Below are 19,207 nucleotides of genomic sequence, written 5' to 3'. Positions count from 1 at the left end.
TGAGAATGGTTTCTCCCAATAAAATGCCCAATCTGAAGCTAGCCAAGTTTAACTCCTGATAGGGACTTATGCTTGGTGTTAGAATGTAAAAAAAATGACTTTACTTCAGAAACTAGTGTAGAGACATTGATTTTGATACCTGCAGGTGAACCGTATCAGATATGCTTTTGTGGGATTTTTTCTCCTGCTATCTGAATCCCCCCTCTTGTACCAGCATCAGAGTGCTTCTTCTCACATCTGCTCAAACAGCATCAAAGGGCAGTTGAAGGGCAGTTGGCGCTGCGGATTGGGCTGCCCACCGCTCCGGGCAAGTGTGCTCACTGCCCCCTAGTGTGTGTGTGCTCACTAGTGTGTATGTGGTGTTTCACTTCACGAATGGGTTAAATGTGGAGGTGAAGTTTCCCCGTTGTGGGACTAATAAGGGTCTCTTAATCTTTTCATTGTCTTTTTAATGGTTTCATACTGGAACTTTGTAAAACTGCTTTAACTTTGATCAGCAGAAAGTGAGGGTGTGTGGAGTCCTCCTGGGTGAGTGTGGAATGTGTTTGCTGAGGAGGTTGTGGTTGAAAGCGGGAAACATAGGCCGTTTGTTGTCCTACTGAAACCAAAGTACGCTGACTGGGCTTCATTCTCCTCAGCTGAATCACAGCCCCGTTAGGGCACATTATAATATCTGTTCAGTTACCAGTTAATTACTCTATTAAATTCACGCTACATATAAGTTTAATGAATAGGCCTATTACATAAAATACACATGTGCATGTTACAAAGTGAATGCATGAAATTATATTGTAACTCTTTATAAGCAGTTATACAGGCTTATGCCAGGCATAATAAGGTAGTATGCATGCCATATAACATCTCATAAATGCCTTTGAAACACTGTGAATACAGGATTCATAGGAATTGTTACCAAAATTACAATAAACCAATAATTAGAGTATATTATTTTTATTATTCCCTCACATCTGAAATACATTTTGGTTTAAATTGATAACTTTTTGTAACATTTCATTCTACATTGAATGAGTAATTCCAGTGGTGGATTTCTGTCAGACTTGTTTGAGAGTGTTGTGTCTACAAATTGTGGGTGTGCTAGAAGGAAGCTTTAAGCCTGAAACATGATGTACGAGTACACTGTCAGTCAGTCTATTCCAGATATTCCAGTTGTCTGTTAGCTGTTGAACAACAGGGGAGTGTCAGTTAATGTTTTTGCACAGAGTTCTCTCCACACCCTAGAAGCCATAGCAGAGAGTTTTTCTGCTCTGCATTTTTCTCCTCCTTTGTCCGCTTTGGAGAGGATCACAAAGCCATTGTTTCAAGAATAAACAAACTGCTCTCTCCTTTCCCCTCCTCTTTACTCTCCTCCCCTGCCCTCATAGAAGACCATACAGTCAGAAAAGAGGTGGTTACAAGGGCCTGCGGAAGGAACCAAAGACAGATCATAATGAGGAGTGCTCTATTTCCATGGCTTTTGGTCCTCTTTGTGTTTTGATGGCTTCAGATTGCATAAGTTAAAGGGCGAGAACAGTTTGGGGAGGTAGTAGAGTGAGAATGCTGAGGCAAGATGGTGTTTTTAAGGTAAGGTGATTGTGTTTGATTTATTCGTTCACTTTTTTCGTCCTTTATTTTTATCGGTCCAAGGGCTGAAAAGCAGTCATGAATGATTTGTAAGATATTGCAGTTTGTATTCACAATCTTCTGCTTGTTCTGTATTCTAACGGCTTCTAACTGAAGGCAGCAATTTGCTTTGCAGGTTTTTACGGTCACAGCTGCTAAAGCTTACCTGGTTAGAGCACCTTAGCTTTCTTTGCTGATAAACTTTGTATCATTGGACTTTTTGATTAATGTCATTTTAATGCTAATTTTAACATTAACAGTATCTATGAATTGTAGCAATGATGTGAGCTGTGTCCTGGCCAGTCTGTCAGCAGTTTGATAAGGAGGAGGGAAGTAGTATAGTGGGGAAGTTTGTTTAGGTCTCAACCTGGTCATGATTATAGTACAAGCTATGACTCTTGATGGTAGATGAAACAAACTCCAGTATACAGCTGTTTTCTTAAGATGATGTCAGCTGTTTCATTATACTACAAAGGTGAAGAAAAACAAAGCTGAAGGAAATCTTTCTATTAGTGATGCATGATGACATTGGAATAATATCTGTATAAGCAGATAATTGATGAAAAGAAAATCAGCATCGGACAGATGATTGGATATGATCATCTGTTTTATCATTGGATATGATGATCATTGGATATCATGATCATGTGTTTTAAACCAGAATGTATCTGGGTGATGCTTGACTGCTTCACTTAAATCTCTGCATTTTACTGATTTACTGCAATTTGATTTTAAATAAGGAGAGAGAATAACGCTAGCAGACTTGTGGGGGTAGTGATTAGTGAATCTAGAAAACGCTCTGTTGCCAAAGCTGTACAGGGTGGATCGAGGAATGGTTAGTACATCAGCTGAGGACGAGCAGAGAGTAAATGAGCAGACGAATTTTTAAACGAATGCAGTACTTTACAGGAAGCCTGAGGAGATCATGGAGAACAGTATGATGTGGTTATGAGAGTGAGTATGAGTGAGAAGGCAAGCAGCAGAGTTCTGCACCTTCTAAAGCTTGTGAAGCAAGGAAGACGTAATGCCTCCCACTACGGTGGTCCAAACAACTACAGATAAAAGCATGTACTTGCTTTTACTTTGACTTGCAATCCAAAGATTGAATTTTGCAGAACACAAAAAATATGCTGCAAAACATTTACAATAGTACATATATAAAGATATGCACAGGCACATATCTCTGCTCTCAGCATAAAACCTCGTATCTCCATTTTTTGTTGTTTTTCCTTTTTAAATATAATTTGAAAATGCATGTTGCTCTTTACATTGTATGTACATTTCATGAAGAATGGACCAAAAGAAACAGCCCAAAATGACCTGGAAAGAAATCTGGTTCCACTGACTTACATTAAAAGTAAAGTAGGTTTTTGAATTTTGAAATGAACCCAGAAGAGAGAGTTATCACAGAGAGAGAGAGAGAGAGAGAGAGAGAGAGAGAGAGAGAGAGAGAAACAGTTTTATTGAGAGTAGATTTAGAGCCAATGAGAAGGAGGTCAGTCTTATCACCATTTAACATGAGAAGTTATGTTTCATCCAGAGTTTGATCTCAAATAAACAAGATTGGGATTGTCTGAGGGGTGGATTTTTAACCGATTTGGTTTTAAGATCAATCTGGGTGTTATCAAAACCCACATACCAGTGAGCGTTCAGTTTTTGTATTATCTGTCTGAGGGGAAGTATATTGGCATTATGTACATAACAAATTGGCAGTGTGTACAAAACAAATATCGGACCCAGAATTTCCATATCAGTACATTCCTACTTTCTATGCATATTAAATATGTTTAAGAATAAGACATATAGCATGTTATAATAGATTCATTATAGGCATAATGTGAATGTGACTGTTAATGTGTATATATTACACTTTATAGCCATATTTGTTATGCATCATGAATTGATATCATACTTTGCATTGTATGTAGTTCATAACGTGTAATATTGTCACTGCCGAAGAAGGTCCAGCTTGCATAGAGCATTATGACAGTGCATGACCACATGCTGAGACATGCTAATTTTGTTATGAATTTGTGGATTATGCTTAACTGGAATGAAATAATAAGCTTATAGTCATATTTAATGCTTTGTAATGTCTTTGCAAGCTGTGACAAAATGTATATGCTTGTTATTATATAAACGTGATTATTACTCATTTTAATATGAATAGTATTATTAATATTAATACTAATAGATATATAATATAGTAATCTTTAACGATCTGACATATTATCTCTCACCAGGTTGTTTTTGTATGTGTTTATACATGCGTGTGTTTATGACCTCCCAAACACAGATTTCACTTAACACAGTAAAAGCCCTCTTTTTTAAAACTTCATTGCCATTAATACTCATTGACTGGCTATTAACATATAACAAATTCACCTTGAGATTGGAGCTTCACTTAACATGCATGATGCAGGGACAGAACGTGAGCACATAAGCATATCCACACATTCTATAGCTCCGTATTCACATATACTCAGGAAAAAAAAAAAAAAAAAAAAAAAGGCCCACGCCTAACTAAGGTACACAGCTTCGTATAAAAATAGGTACTTTTCATTGTAGCTGGGCTGTCATTTGTTCCATCCTATAAACATGCTTGATTTTTGTAACCACTGTCCAGTTGGAAGGGGGAGCAGGCGTCTTCCCATTAACCGTAATTAATTTTCTTGCAACCATCAACAAACCATGCAGCATGTAGCACTGGTCATCGGTAAACATGTGTTCAGGTAACATGTCCAACAATAATGGGTCCATGGGAATATGAACTTCTAGAATTTTCTCCAACTGCTCTTTAAAACTCTTCCAGAATATCTTTATTAAATAAAATACCTCTTAACTATCATTAAGCATTCCATTAATATCAGGACATCTGTGATGCGTGGTATGATTTTAAAACAGGCTTCAGAGTCCATTTACAAGAATTATATTTACACACTCTCACACACAGATGCACAAATGCACTTATACACAGTCTATAATGTCAGCTGAGGCATGTAAAATTCAGAAAATGTACAATGTATTTCTCATTTTCCTTTATTCCTCTTATATCATATATTTCACTGAAACAAATATAATCAGTGCAGTATTGCATGGATTTTGTTTGTCGTTGAGCTGGACAGTCATCAGTGTCTCTGTGTCTGTGTCCACAGGGAGCGTCTGTCACGGCCCGTCTCGCAGTCTGACCTCGAGGTGGCAGAGCACTTGACACTGGGCAGTAATGAAACCATCGCCAATGGCAACAAGGTCGACTTGCAGGCTGCCAAACGGCTGGCCAAACGCCTCTATAACCTGGACGGCTTCAGGAGGTCTGACGTTGCGCGGCACCTCAGCAAAAAGTGAGAATACCTTTACACCAAATTTCTGTTATATATTTTGTTTATACCTTTAAGATGAATTCTTAAAATCATTCAGATCTACTTTTTTGCTGTTAATAGCTTGATGCACATAAAAGCAAGTAAAAACACACAGGATAGAAACAATAAAGAAGTAATTAAAACTAAGTAACATAACGGAAAATAGTGTGAGAAGATAAATAAAATTAAGACTTACTTTGATTTATTTATCTTCTGATTATAAGTCTGAAGACCTTGTGGTTACTGAATAATAAACCTCAGTATGCAATAAGCCTGCAATTTTTTTTTACCCAGTTTTATCCCCAATTTAGTTGTTTCCAATTCCACCTGCTAGTTAGGACTCCCCACAATCACACAATGCTATCAACGCTAGAAGGGTGAAGGCTAACGCAGGCTTCCTCCGAAACCTGCGAAACCAGCAACCCCTTCTTTTTGAACTACCAACTACACAACGTCATTGGACTGTAACCAACCGCCACTTCTGTTACGTCACTTGAGTGATGGGGGGAGAAGGCGGGCCATCCTACCCACCCAGAAAGAGTGAGGCCAATTGTGCTCTCTTGGACTCCCGGCTACGGACGGCTTTAGCATCACCAGGGTCATCGAACTCACGATCATCGAACTCACAATCTCCTAATGATAAGGCCAACGCTTAGACGGTTGCGCCACTTGGGAGCCCAGCCTGTGACTTTAAGTAGTGAAACCAATCAATAATGAATGCTTACTGATTTGGGAAGCAGTTCCACATGCTTATACGCTTTACTTTCCCCTGTGTGAACATGCAAATGGCTAACATCTACTCTGGGAGCAGGTTTTAATGAGGTTTGATTTAATTTTAAATTACTAAAAGTATCACCAGTGAAGCATTAGGTTTGATAGGGTAAATATGATTTCTGGATGCCCTGATGTCCAACACTCATTCGCTTCACTGGGAAAGGAGCTATTATTATTGATAAATGACAGGTGCATAAACATTTCACTTTATGTTTTCTTTTCCCATGCAGTAATGAGTTTAGCCAGATGGTGGCAGAAGAATATCTGAGTTACTTCAACTTCTCGGGGCTGACTGTGGATCAGGCACTGAGGTGAGAACGCCCACAGTCTTCTTTAATCTATTTATAAGCAGTAAATCACTAAAAACAGCAGCAGCCATCATGAACCCATACTTTTCTCTGTGTCTTTGTTCAACTTTATAAATAACAGTTTGTCTAGTAAAGTCAGAAATAACATTATTTTCATTTGATATAAAGGGTAAAGTATGTAAATTAAATGCAAATTAAGTTAGCAGACAGGTGTCCTCTTACCTAACTTACAGAAGAACACTGTACATAAATCTGATTTATTTCAGAGCCAAAAGTAAATGCATCATAATGAAGTAACACGCCTTTACTTTTTTATCTCTCTCTTTTCTGGTTGTTTCCTTCCCTTTGTTTATACCTTTTTAATATTGCCCCAGTATGGCTATGGTATTTCAAAAATAAAGGGCATAAATATTACTGTATATAAGAGTTATTGACTCTGAAGATGTCCTGCTCTCAACTAAAGTCAGTTAATCTCTGAATATTCCAATTTTAGGGCTGTGTAGTCAAGTGAATGTGCTAGTATAGATATTGATCAGTGTCTCTTCTTCAGAGTCTTCCTGAGAGAGTTTGCGCTCATGGGAGAGACGCAGGAAAGGGAACGAGTGCTGTCCCATTTCTCCAGGCGGTACCTGCAGTGCAACCCCAACACTATTCCCAATGAAGGTAAATCATACTTTCTGAGTCTATGAGGTATTTGTGTGTTTGTGATAAAGGGGAGGGCAGAATGAGGGCTTTACTTCAGAATATTGAACAGGGTGATCAGATATTCAATGGTCCAGTACGAGAAAGGATGGTCATAAGGATGATGGAGGTTGTGCAAATATGTGCACATTTAATAAATGATATTTAAAAGTGTATATATTTTTCATCCTACACTTTTATTTGGCATACAAACACTTAAGAGTATACAAAGCCTTCAAGAAAGCCTAGCTGATCTGGCAACTTAGGCTAAACTTGAGTAAGCTTAGCTGCATTATAGTATCTTTCTGGCTCACCCTCCTGTCTGTCAAGATAGATTATATTTACCTAATTAACTCCACTTACCCTATCGAGTTGATCTGATCATTGATCATGAGTTTGTACAATGCATATACACAATGCAAAGTACAATATGCAGTTTTCCAACAATGAAAAAAGCCATGCATTGTTAGGATCTGGCACCAGGTGGCACTCTTTCTTTGCATTTCAGACAGCGTCCACACTCTGACCTGTGCTCTGATGCTGCTGAACACAGACCTTCATGGCCATGTGAGTATGAGAGTACGACAAAGTGAATAACAGGCACAGATATACTTTCATAATAAAATGCTGATCCACCCTGAAGAACATGTCAGATTTGCAGGTGAAAGTATTTTAAAGCTTCCCATTCTGTCTGTGTCCTGTTCAGAATGTGGGGAAGAGGATGTCCTGTGTCCAGTTCATAGGCAATCTGGAGGGGTTAAACGACGGCCAGGACTTCCCCAAAGACCTGCTCAAGGTGTGAAAATAAACAACACACAAATACACAATTCCACAGAAACGTGTCCTCTTCCTCTTTTCAGGATCTCTCTTCTTCAGTGCGGGGATCTTTATTCATCATTTTCATATTAGCAAAATTAGATGCTTTGACAGCTTCCCACACTTATGCTGCACTTCACAAGTTCACAATTAGAGTCACTGCACGCGCCTGTCATGCATGCAAATTACGTGCAAGATCAGGCATGGGCAACATGTTTTAAATGCATTTCACATAATTAATACTGCTAATTAATACCACTAATACATATGAGTAATGCAAGTAATGGAATACTGTATAGTGCATTCCCCCCAACACTGCTAATAACAATAGATATAGATAGAATGATAAATTTGTCAGAAATATTCTCTTTCTGGCATAATGACTTATTCCGAAAGATTAGCTGTACTATGAGAGAAATGCAGTAAACAAATGCTCACAAATATAATATAATCTTTAAGTGCAACAATATAGCACAGTATACACTGCAGTATGTGAGGAACAGGTAACGCTTAGAAGACTGAAACTATGTAGCTCTGACATGTAGCAGACGTCTAATGAGGATGCAGGTATAATTGCTCTACTAGAAGCAGAGAGTTGAGTCAATGTGGGGCTGGAGGAGTTTCGTTTCATCCCTCAGGGAAGCACTAATGACAAGTACTGGACATCAAAAATGAGCTTTGATTTGATGACCAGAGCCAGATTATTATTCTTCCCCATCCTCATTTCTGTGTGTAGTTTTATTTTTGTTGTTAATTATTCCTGCAGGGGCTCAAGGTGCCAGCAATTGAGGAAAAACTGTTTACCACATTGGCTCAGTTAACCTTTAAGGTTTCTTGTCTTCTATATGGCCTTCTTGACCTGTTCTACTATTGGGAACTGGGAACACATAAGCACACACCCTTTTTTGGAGGTTAAGGGCCAGGGTGTTATTTCTCGGCATATTCTGTCTGTCCTCATTTTCTCTTTTTGTTATTAATTTGTCTAGTTATGGTGGCATCATTAGCAAATAGAGGGTGGCAGGCTGTTACTGTGTTTAACAGTGTAGGTACGTGTTAAAAAAAAAGGATGAATGTGATGATAAGTGAGGTGATGTAACTGTGCAGTCTGGTGATTCCCACTTCTTACGAGCTGCACAGGCTAATTATAAATGTGCTATCATAGTGTGAAATGTAGGGAGAGAGCAGAGGCAGTTCAGTCAGTGAGGATTTGTTTAGTATGTCGCTGAACTTCCTGTGTTTCAGCGTGTTGGTGAAGAGGCTGTCTATTTTTACCAATGCTGCTGGATTACTGGGCTCACTGCACAAGAAGAATGGCCACATCATGACCGCACCTGAACTGCTCTGGTCATGCAGGGCTTTAAATCACTTAGAGACTTTCAAGTATTGTCCTTCCACTCCCCCACTCTCTCTCTCTCTCTCTCTCTCTCTCTCTCTCTCTCTATATATATATATATATATATATATATATATATATATATATATATATATATATATATGTATATGAGAGAGAGAGAGAGAGATATATATGTAGAGAGAGAGAGAGAGAGTGATATATATATGTAGAGAGAGAGAGAGCGAGAGAGAGAGAGAGAGAGAGAGAGAAAGAGAGAGAGAGAGAGAGAGAGTGATATATATATGTAGAGAGAGAGAGAGAGAGATATATGTAGAGAGAGAGAGAGAGAGAGAAAGAGAGAGAGAGAGAGAGAGAGAGAGTGATATATATATGTAGAGAGAGAGAGAGAGAGAGAGAAAGAGAGAGAGAGAGAGAGAGAGAGAGAGTGATATATATATGTAGAGAGAGAGAGAGAGAGAGTGATATATATATGTTGAGAGAGAGAGAGAGAGAGAGAGAGAAAGAGAGAGAGAGAGTGATATATATATGTAGAGAGAGAGAGAGAGAGAGAGAGTGATATATATATGTAGAGAGAGAGAGAGAGAGAGATATATGTAGAGAGAGAGAGAGAGAGAGAGAGAAAGAGAGAGAGAGAGAGAGAGAGAGAGAGAGAGAGAGTGATATATATATGTAGAGAGAGATAGAGAGAGAGAGAGAAAGAGAGAGAGAGAGAGAGTGATATATATATGTAGAGAGAGAGAGAGAGAGAGAGAGAGTGATATATATATGTAGAGAGAGATAGAGAGAGAGAGAGAAAGAGAGAGAGAGAGAGAGTGATATATATATGTAGAGAGAGAGAGAGAGAGAGAGAGAGTGATATATATATGTAGAGAGAGAGAGAGAGAGAGAGAGAGAGAGAAAGAGAGAGAGAGAGTGATATATATATGTAGAGAGAGAGAGAGAGAGAGAGAGAGAGAGAGAGAGATGTAGACTCTGGCTGGCACTGCTTTGAAGCTTGGGTTGCACGTTCTTCCTCTGTCTCTGAGTCTCTCTCTCTCTCTCACATTCTTATCTCTGTCTCTTGCTCTGAATCACTCTCTCTCATCTCTCTCTCTTTCTCCTTTCTCTCCCCTCATTCTCTTTCTGTTTCTTACTCTTTCCTCTTTCTGCTTCTCTATCTTTGTATTTCTGTCTCTGTTTCTTTCTCTCACTGCGACCCTGTCTGGACTCTCTCTCTTGCAGTCTCTCCCTCTTTCTTTATATCTCTCCCTCTCTTTCTGCTTCTCTTTCTTTTTTTTCATGCTTTCTGTAAACATTTCTTTGTCTCTTTCTCAATTTCTCTGTCTTTCTTTATGTCTTTTTCTGCATCTCTCTCTGGCTTTCTTTTTGTCTTTTTTTCTTTCTGTCTCTCTCCCGCCCTCTCACTCTCTGTGCCTCGCTCTATTCCTCTGAACACCATCACCTTCCACCCCCTCATTCTCTTTTCTATTGCTTCTCTTTCTAACTTACTCTCTCCTTATATCTCTCTTTTTCTCCCTTGCTATCTATTTCTCTCTCTCTCTCCCTCTCTCTCTCTTTCTCTCTCTCTCTCTCTCTCTCTCTCTTTCTCTCTCTCTCTCTCTCTCTCTCAACCCCTCAGCCTCTTAAACTATCTGCCATCTTCCACATTGTTTCACCCTATAATCTGTAGAAACGCTCTCTGTTGAACTGTACTTAGGCCGTCTCTGTAATCCTCCGGACTACGCCACTTTCTCTCTCCTCCGCTGCCTTGGCCTCCTTTTACCTCCATGCTCTTCTTTTCCACTCCTCTATTTGTGGGTGTGAGTGTGTGTGTGGGGGCGTGTGTATGCGTGACCTGTCTTTGTCCCCAGGCTGAGCCAGTGATGCAGTCGCGTCAGCTCTGAGTGCTCACTGAAACGTTCCTCTCCTCAGTGAGACACCTCAGTCCTCAATCTATCTATGCTCTCTCTATTCTTCTCTCTCTCTCTTTCTCTCTGTTTCTCTCAGTATCTCTCTCTCTCTCTTTCTCTCTGTTTCTCTCAGTATCTCTCTCTCTCTCTTTCTGTTTTTCTCTCTTTCTATTTCTGTCACTCTCTCTCTCTCTCTCTCTCTCTCTCTCTCTCTCTTTTCCCCATTACATATAACTACTAACCTCTTCTGGGTCTGGTGCACAGATCTGTGTCATGTGCTGTTCTTTGAACTTAAAAAAGCTTCTTTACATGCATGCATGTAATTTACATCATGCTTAAGAAATTGACAGCTTTGATGTTGTATAAAGTGTGACAAGATCAAATAATGCTTGGTCTCTAGGCTATAGGCCCACTCAGATAATCTCTCTCGCTCTAAGGCTAAAGATTCATAGAAGTAGCTCAAATATATTTTGTTACAGATCCAGGGTTCTTAATTATTCATAATTTCTCATTTATAAATTACAATTTTTTTAAGATTCAAAATTCCTATCTAAAATATTTCACACAGTTATCTTCTGCTGTCACTCAATGCACACGTGTTTCTGTGAGAGCATCAGGATCTACTGCTCCTCAGGCTGTAAATTATGGTACGTTAGGCTTCATTAACTTTTGTTCGATTAACTTTTGTTGACGATTATCTCAAAAAAGTCTAAGTTAGCCTAATGAGCTAACCAACTAACCAGTTAGCAAGCTAATGTTAGAAACTTTTGAAAAGGTGTTTGAAGCATTCAGAGCTCCTGTAAAAAACATTTTAAGAGTTCCATGTAGAGCATTAATTGATTCTTCACGTCACAAAGCAAAACACATCCATTCAAAGGTTTTTTAGGGAACCAAAAATGATAATAGCAATTTTTTGTGTCTTGGGGTTCGAGGTACGTTTGAGGTGGCCAAGGCGCCAAAAGAGATACAAATAAAAGATTTCAAATTAAGTTTTTAAAAATGTATTTTTATTACAGTACACTGCATTATATTATGTAAATACTTCACAAACATAAGCTAAAAAATAAATAAAAATTTAGGTTACATGTAGTATAAAATATGTTGTTATCTCATAGGGTCATTTTATGGCAGGCTGAATCATACATCCCCGTGGGCCACACTTGGAGCCACTTTGATCTGTGGCATTGGTCCAAAGAGCCCTTTTTGGTTCCACTTGGCACCTTTACTTTTAAGAGTGTATCGTGTAGGACGGAGAGATGTTGAGATGTTTGGGAGGCAACAGGTGAAGCTTTGCGTTGGTGTGCAGCTCAGCAGCAGAAAGGACTGCCAGCCTTCTGAGCTCAGTAAAAGCTGAGTGTGGAGAGGGAGGGAGGACAGAGGCTTGCAGCAGATGGGAATTTGGCTGCCATGCAGCCTCCTGCTGAGATGAGCCTTTTGTCATGGTGTTATCATAAAGGCGTTGCAAAGCTCTCTCTCTCTTTCTCTCTTTCCCCTTCTTCCCCTCTCCCTATCTCTCTCTCGTTTTTCTTTCTCTCTCTTTCTGTCTCTCCCTCTCTCTCTCTCTTCCTCTCCTCCACCCTCTCCCTTCTCCTCTCCCCCTCCCACAATGTTTTATCACCTCTCTTGATTTATAAATTGTTTTCCTGTCCTGATATATTGTGAGTGGAGTGTAATTTCTCTTTGTCTCCTGGGTTGAGATTATGGAGGATATGCAAATCTGAGCAGAGAGCTCCACATACGTTACCATGCTGCACCCATTGGCCGCAAAGCAGCTCGCCATCACACTGACTTTCATTTGAGCGATAAAAACATGTCTGTGTGTATACGCTGGGTTCAGTTCTAAAGGAAGATTGAGAGTCAGCGTCCCTATGTTAAAGACACTAGAGCTTTTTTTTCTTCTTGAATGGATGTTACGCGGTTTACAATTGAGCTTCATTCTTATTAACCTCAGCAGGGCCTTGTTTATCAGCCGCGTGAATGCACAGTGTGTGTGTGTGTGTGTGTGTGCGTAAATCATGCATATGAAAATTTTGAGCGTAGGCTGTGATTTACCATTTTTTTCTATTTCATGAGAATGTGTTTATATCTATAACCAGTCCTGATCATGCATATGCACAAACCCCCAGTGGTAGAAAAGTGTGATCGTGAGTAAAATCCTATAAATTTTCAGCCACTTCAACATAATTGATGGAATGATTGGCGACTATTGTGTTCATACACTGTAAAAAAGTTTCGTTAGTTCAACCTAATTATGACACTTATGGTGACAAGCAGTTAAATAAATACTCTGTTTGAAATAAAGCAAATGAAAGTAATATTTCAGATGATCAGCAGCGGGATTTTTCATCAATGCAAATTTCAAAAACACTTCAAATTAACTGCGCTATTGTACATTTTGCAGTGTTTAGATGAGGTGCAAGCAGATGACACAGATGACAGTTGATTGAAGCTCATAGTAAGTTGAAAATAAAATCTCATAAATGCACATCTGTGGATTGATTGTAATGACTGTAGACTGTGGCTGGCATTGCTTTGGAGCTTGGGTTGCACTGGGAGCATGTTATCCATTCCTTTACATGTTTCATGGAAAGGAGCCTGGCTGTGCACGAGCAGTGTAGGGTTTATCATTCACTGAGTACTGCTGTGTGTTTGGTAAATACCCATTTTCTAGTGAATAGTAGCGGTTCTTTTGCAGTGTTGTGGAACACGTTCTACATGCACTGATAAATAAATGTCACTGTCCTGATTTGTTTGATATTCCCCTAATCAGCTTCTTAACAAACCCTTAGTGTAAAATTATGATATAAATTTTTATTTTTCACCTGTCATTCCAAGTTAGGGCCTTTCACAAATAAGTGTGGCTTTGATTTGCATAATGCTGTTTGATGGCCGTTAATTTTTTATACGTTGTTTGCAGTGTTATCTTTCTTCACTAAACTATTTCTTCAGCATGTCTCTGATTCATGCTTTGTTTGAGTAGGACGTCCCAAGAGCCGCTAGGCTGGGCAGCAGACAGCGCCAGACAGGGCAGGCTGGTCACAGAGAACAGAGAGAAGCAGGTCACAGTTGAATGAGGAGAGACGCACAGTGTCCCCAAGCTGTCAGAGAGAGAGAGAGAGAGAGGGAGGGAGGGAGACGGGGAGAAGGGGAGAAGAAGGGCAGGTATACAGAGTACAGAGGGGGAGAGAGGGAGAAGGGAGAGAGAAGAAAAGGAGAGAGCAAGTAAGGCAGGACATGTGGAAAGAGAGAGAAGGGAGGATGGGTAGAGAGAGACAGAAAGAGAGAAAGATGAAGAGAGGGGGAGGGAGAGAGAGGCAGGGAAAGAGGAGAGAGAAAGGATGAGAGGAGAGAGAGAGAGAGAGAGAGAGAGAGAAGATACGTAAGACACAAAAAGAAAAAGCAGACAGGAGAGTTCGAAGGAAAGGACCAACATGTGGAAATATATGCCTTATCTCTATTTATGTCAGTGCTGTGGACCTATTGACCTAATTAATTCATGAACCTGCTGCTGTGTTTTATTCCTGTTCGTGTACGCGCAGCACAGCTGCAGGCTTCTAGAGCTTGCAGAGGTTTGAGTTGCTATGAATGAAAGATTTGTTTGCTGCGTTCTGATTCATAGCCTGTTCTGAGAGCTGCTTGGTACAGCCTCTTCATATTAACATGTCTGTTACTCATGAGGGCAGAGCAACAGGTTAAGCCCTTAAACTGCTAGCTGTGGTATGTCGGCTCCTCAGTCTCACAACTGCTTTCATATCGGGTTCATTGTAGTTAAGCTTTAAGATTAATAAGCAAATAGTAATCGTAGAGTTTAAAGGGTTAAGGCAGAGCTCCCCACTTGGTTATCAGGTTATAGGTGAATTGATTTATGAAGTATGTGTGGATTTGTTGCTGTGAGAGGACACCGTCATCCAGGAGCAGGTGGGCAGGACCGGAGTGATTCGAGGCCTGTGATTGGTCAGCTGTGCACAGCTGAGAGAGGAATCGAGGAATAGAGCAATAGAGGGAGGGTGGGCACTCCTCCCTCATCACATCTCCTCCTCCGATTCAGTCCCTGTTCTGTTCAGCACCGAGGAGGAGGTGAGGGAGCGGGAGGAACGGAAAGATAAAAAGATCAGCCAGCTGAGCCTGCTTTTGTTTTTCTGTCCTTCTATCTGTGATGCGTGTGGAGCGAACAATGACAAGATACTGTGAAACGAAGAGCAGCGACGACTTTGATAAAAGAAACGCATAAGGGACGGGAAAGGACACACAGAGGAGCAGAGCAATACAGAGAAAAGGAAAGAGAGAGGGGGATATAAGGAGAAGTGGAATGCCTCCTAAGACTATCATCTTATAGCAATAAGGAGATAACACTTGCACGGAGCAACAGGATCCACTCTGTGTGCCAGTTTACCAGCAGTGCTGTAATAAGAAGAGAACACTGAATGATACCATTGGCTTATAGATGCAATTTTAAGCTAATATTTTTTGTGGAACTTTGGTTTTACATGTTAGCTTTGCTCAGGGCTCAGGATTTCTACAATATTGTTATGTCCAGTTTAGGACAGCGCATTTTGTGTTACTTTCAACCCGGTCAGTGTATATTCTAATTAAGTTTTTAGTGCTATGATGTGCCAGAGATGTGCTGTGACACAAAATATGTTAAAATAACGTAGGTTAATTTTTCATTGTGTATCTGTGCACTCCAGCTGCGCTTGACTGCCTCTCTTTTGATGCCTGCATCCCCGTCCCGAAGGGGGATTGACCTGAGACGTCACAGTGAAAGGGAGTTTTGGGATGCCGATGTGAGAGCAGGTGGGGGCCGAAGACCCCTCTATCTCTATAGCAGTGTTTTGTTTTTTTTTACCTCGACATGTACAAATCTCTCTCCTCCTGCCTCTGCCTGTCTCCCCTGTCTATGATTTATCTGCCATCTGCAGCACACCTGCGAGCGTGGTGTCAGTGCGCACGTCCGCGTGCGTACTGTAGGCGGCATAAATAGGAGGATGAGCGCTCGTAAACAACAGCAGGAGGCTGGCAGGAGAGCCGCAGCACCACTGTTTCCTCCCTCATCCTCATGCTCTCACTCGGGCAGGGGAGTTTGATGCGTGTTGGACAAATGTTGTTTATCCATGCGGAACGCAGAGGATCCATAATGAAAAAGCTGGAGGCGGGGCTCTGAGGCCTCCGCGACTCTCTTTGGGGTTTTGGGAGACCCAGATAGTGTAAGAGAGAAAAACTGAGGCATTGAAATTGTTTTGAAGCCTGAATAATGTAGGTGACAACAACATATTTAGGGTAGCTTTAGTTGTTTGTTTTGTTACTCCAAAGAAAACCCACAGACAAAACAGATGGAACTGACCTCAGCAAATATACTGTAGATGCTAAAAAAAAAATCCATAAGAAATAGTACACTGTGGAGGCACAAGGGCTCTGAACAGGGGGCGTCATTTACAACAACTTATTGCTACAGCTGTCTTTAAGCCATCCTAAAGCCTCCCTTAAGAGTTTCCTCCACTCTCTCAGACTTTTGAGTTCTTTCTCAAAGCCTCTAGTGCTCCTTTCTGAAGGTTCACCATGATCGGCGTGAACAGTATCCACTCAGCGGGCCGCCTGCGCTCACGCTCGCTCTGCTCAGTCAGGTGTGGCCGGGATTTTAGTGTCATGGACCCTTTCCGTTACACCAAAGCACCCCGCTCACGCTCCCTCAGACCTCTCGCCTTCCCTGACCTTTTGGGCAAAGTGCAGGATGGCCAGAATCACCCACAGACTCGGAAGAAGAAGGAGAAGGTACTGAGAGAGCAGTAGCAGGCCTGACTAAGGGCCCCTGACCAACATTACCTCACATTCTCAGTACTCTACCTGGTGGGAGAATCTTCATGTTTACCTGGGGGCTTTACTCTGACTTCTCGTGATAAAGCTTTTAAACTCTAGGCCAGTTACTCTTAGCTTGTACTTATAGATATTAAGCTTAGTCTCAAGTTTGGTCCCACCTACAGGTTATTACAGCATAAGGGGTTTCGTAATGTGTTGTTGCGGATCTGAATATGTTTTGGCGTCTGGTTAGACAGTAAAGTTGATGTTTCATAGATAAATTATTGTGGTTATTTTATAATGCCAGTCAATGCCATCTTCCAAACACATATCTATGTTTATCTCTGTTTTTGTTCTTTGCAGGCGCTCTACAACTCCATCAAGAATGAGAAGCTGCAGTGGACCATGTGAGTTTGACCTTTTGTTACCTTTGCCAGTGAGCTCCATAAAAATAAGAGCATGGGCGCTCATCTCTGAACCTCATTCTTAATATTTCTGACTATTAATGCACAACAACGGCACAGTAGCTCTGGTAAAACAAGGCTGGCCTGTAAGGAGTCAGTTCAGATGCAGTTATGTGGCTGATTGCAATGTGGGAGTTGGTGGTGTTATTCTGAGGCGTTGCATCTCTAACCTAGGCAAAGCTGTGTGATGCCCCTGATTTACACTTTGGCTTTCCAGATTTTGTTGCCATGGCTACAGCTCCCAAGTTGCCTCACTGTAATTACAGGTTGAAATCTCTCACTGGCTAATACACACTCTTACACTCACGCAAAGAGAGAGAGGGAGAAAGAGAGAAAAAAAGAGAGAGTCCCTGCTGCGTGGTGTGGATGCTTGAGGGCTCCGGAGGGGTTTTGGTTGTCTGTGTGCTGTGAATGAGGGAGGAGAGAGCTAGCTTTCTTCTAGTTAGTCTCTTCTCTTATTCTCTTTCATTCAGCAATATTCCTTTCATCTCTTTCTCTCTCTCCCTATATCCCCACACTGTTCTCTTTTTATGCTCCCTTTTTATGCTTTCTCTCTCTTCCCTTAGCCTGTCTCTGTCTCTCTCTCTCTCTCTCTCTCTCTCTCTCTTTCCAACTCTCAGTCTCTTGTACTGGCTCTCTTAGATACTGGCAGGGAGTCCAGCAGTTACTAAGCAACAGATGAGAGCATTACCATTTGGAGGCAAAGGCTACAGTATATGTACCAGTTAGAGAGAGAGAGAGAGAGAGAGAGAGAGAGAGAGAGAGAAAGAGAGAGAGAGAGATAGCAATTTAAAGGAACAGGCCTCAGGGGCCCTTAAGGCTGTAAGGTTGCTGTACCTGCAGAGCTGTCATGCAGTGAGGGGCAGTTGGAGTTCAGCTTCAGCTGTTTGGAACAGGATGAGGAAAAACCATAGGGAGCCATTTCACATCTCTGCCCTTTACCTATAACAAGATCCTTCTATTTCACCTGCAGTTTGACTCCACGCTCACAGAGCAGTCCTACAGTTTGCTCCAGTGAGCTCGTGTGCAGCATCTGGATGCATAATTCATATATGAGTGATATGCGTATAAATGCTGCTCTCACATGCTGTGCTGAGAGATGATGTACAGATCTTTGCCATGTGCTGGATGTGCGTGGGCTATGTACACACTGAAAAATGTTGGAAATCACTCTTTTATGTTTCTATAACTGCCTCTAGCATGTGAAATAATTTGAAGTAGAGGAAGATGTAGACTCTCTTTTCTGTTCTGACTGAAAACAAATAACTAACAAATAATACATTTAACAGTTAATTATCAAATAAATGAATGTGTATACAATTACTGAATAAGAAGTGAGAACTGAGTAATTACTGTGTACTTGTAGGGGTTAAACTCGGTGGTAAACTGGTACTGTTAGAGCTAATGAAACACAGACATTTGAAGCCTCTAAAAGAAGTTTCATTTTGAGCTTGTAACAGACATATTAACATTTTACCTTGGAGCAGTTCAGTAAAGAGACCTGGCAAGAGCTGCCGCTGTTTTCCATTTCTAACACATTACTCAAGCAGCCGCTCATATTCACACTCAGTGACGTATCTAGTACTATCAGAAGACATGGAGTGATGTTTTTCTCACATAATCGATCCCACCCAGTGGAAATCAAAATGTAATTGATTCAACTTTCAGTTCTTAATTATATTAGTGGTTTATCTGACGCATTAGGCCTTCAGTTCAGCTCCTGAAGTCCTAACCTGCGGTTTTATGTACCTCAATATCATTGGATTGGATGACCTTCTGTTGGGTATTTCAAGAATGTCCAACCAAAACTGATGAATTTCAAGAATTACTACAACACTTTCACAGGCTAAATACAACAAGCATGATGGTTATATTAAATTAAAATGAACTAAAATTATAACCATGTTTACATGTATATGTATTTTGTAAATGTATATGTAAGTAAATGAGTAAATGAGGCTTTTATTCTTGCTAGAGTTGTTTCTCTGTACAAACAGACAAATATATTTAAATGTCTAGGCTTGTGGCCTGTGAAATGCCACATGTAAATGTTGTCCAGAGGACTGTATTGGGGCATTTGACCTCATTAAAGTTGGGGTGTCTGGCTGTTAGTGAACTGCCAGCACGCTGCCGGCTGGAGGAGTTTGAG

General features: G+C 40.7%; 1 protein-coding gene across 4 annotated transcripts in view; it reads left to right on the top strand.

Moving 5' to 3' along the window:
• The window catches only part of psda (pleckstrin and Sec7 domain containing a), a 62,736-nt gene that overhangs the window by 32,215 nt on the left and 11,314 nt on the right, over positions 1-19,207 (top strand). For all 4 annotated transcript variants that reach the window (XM_037538542.1, XM_037538540.1, XM_037538541.1 and 1 more), the window contains 6 exons: positions 4,776-4,961; positions 5,984-6,064; positions 6,612-6,724; positions 7,251-7,309; positions 7,449-7,538; positions 16,958-17,001. In XM_037538542.1, the coding sequence (XP_037394439.1) occupies positions 4,776-4,961; positions 5,984-6,064; positions 6,612-6,724; positions 7,251-7,309; positions 7,449-7,538; positions 16,958-17,001 (573 nt within the window). The remainder of the gene's footprint in view (positions 1-4,775; positions 4,962-5,983; positions 6,065-6,611; positions 6,725-7,250; positions 7,310-7,448; positions 7,539-16,957; positions 17,002-19,207) is intronic.

Source organism: Pygocentrus nattereri, chromosome 5 (genome assembly GCF_015220715.1).
Source record: "Pygocentrus nattereri isolate fPygNat1 chromosome 5, fPygNat1.pri, whole genome shotgun sequence".
NCBI classification, from domain to species: Eukaryota; Metazoa; Chordata; class Actinopteri; order Characiformes; family Serrasalmidae; genus Pygocentrus; species Pygocentrus nattereri.
This window is presented reverse-complemented; position numbering and strand designations above follow the sequence as displayed.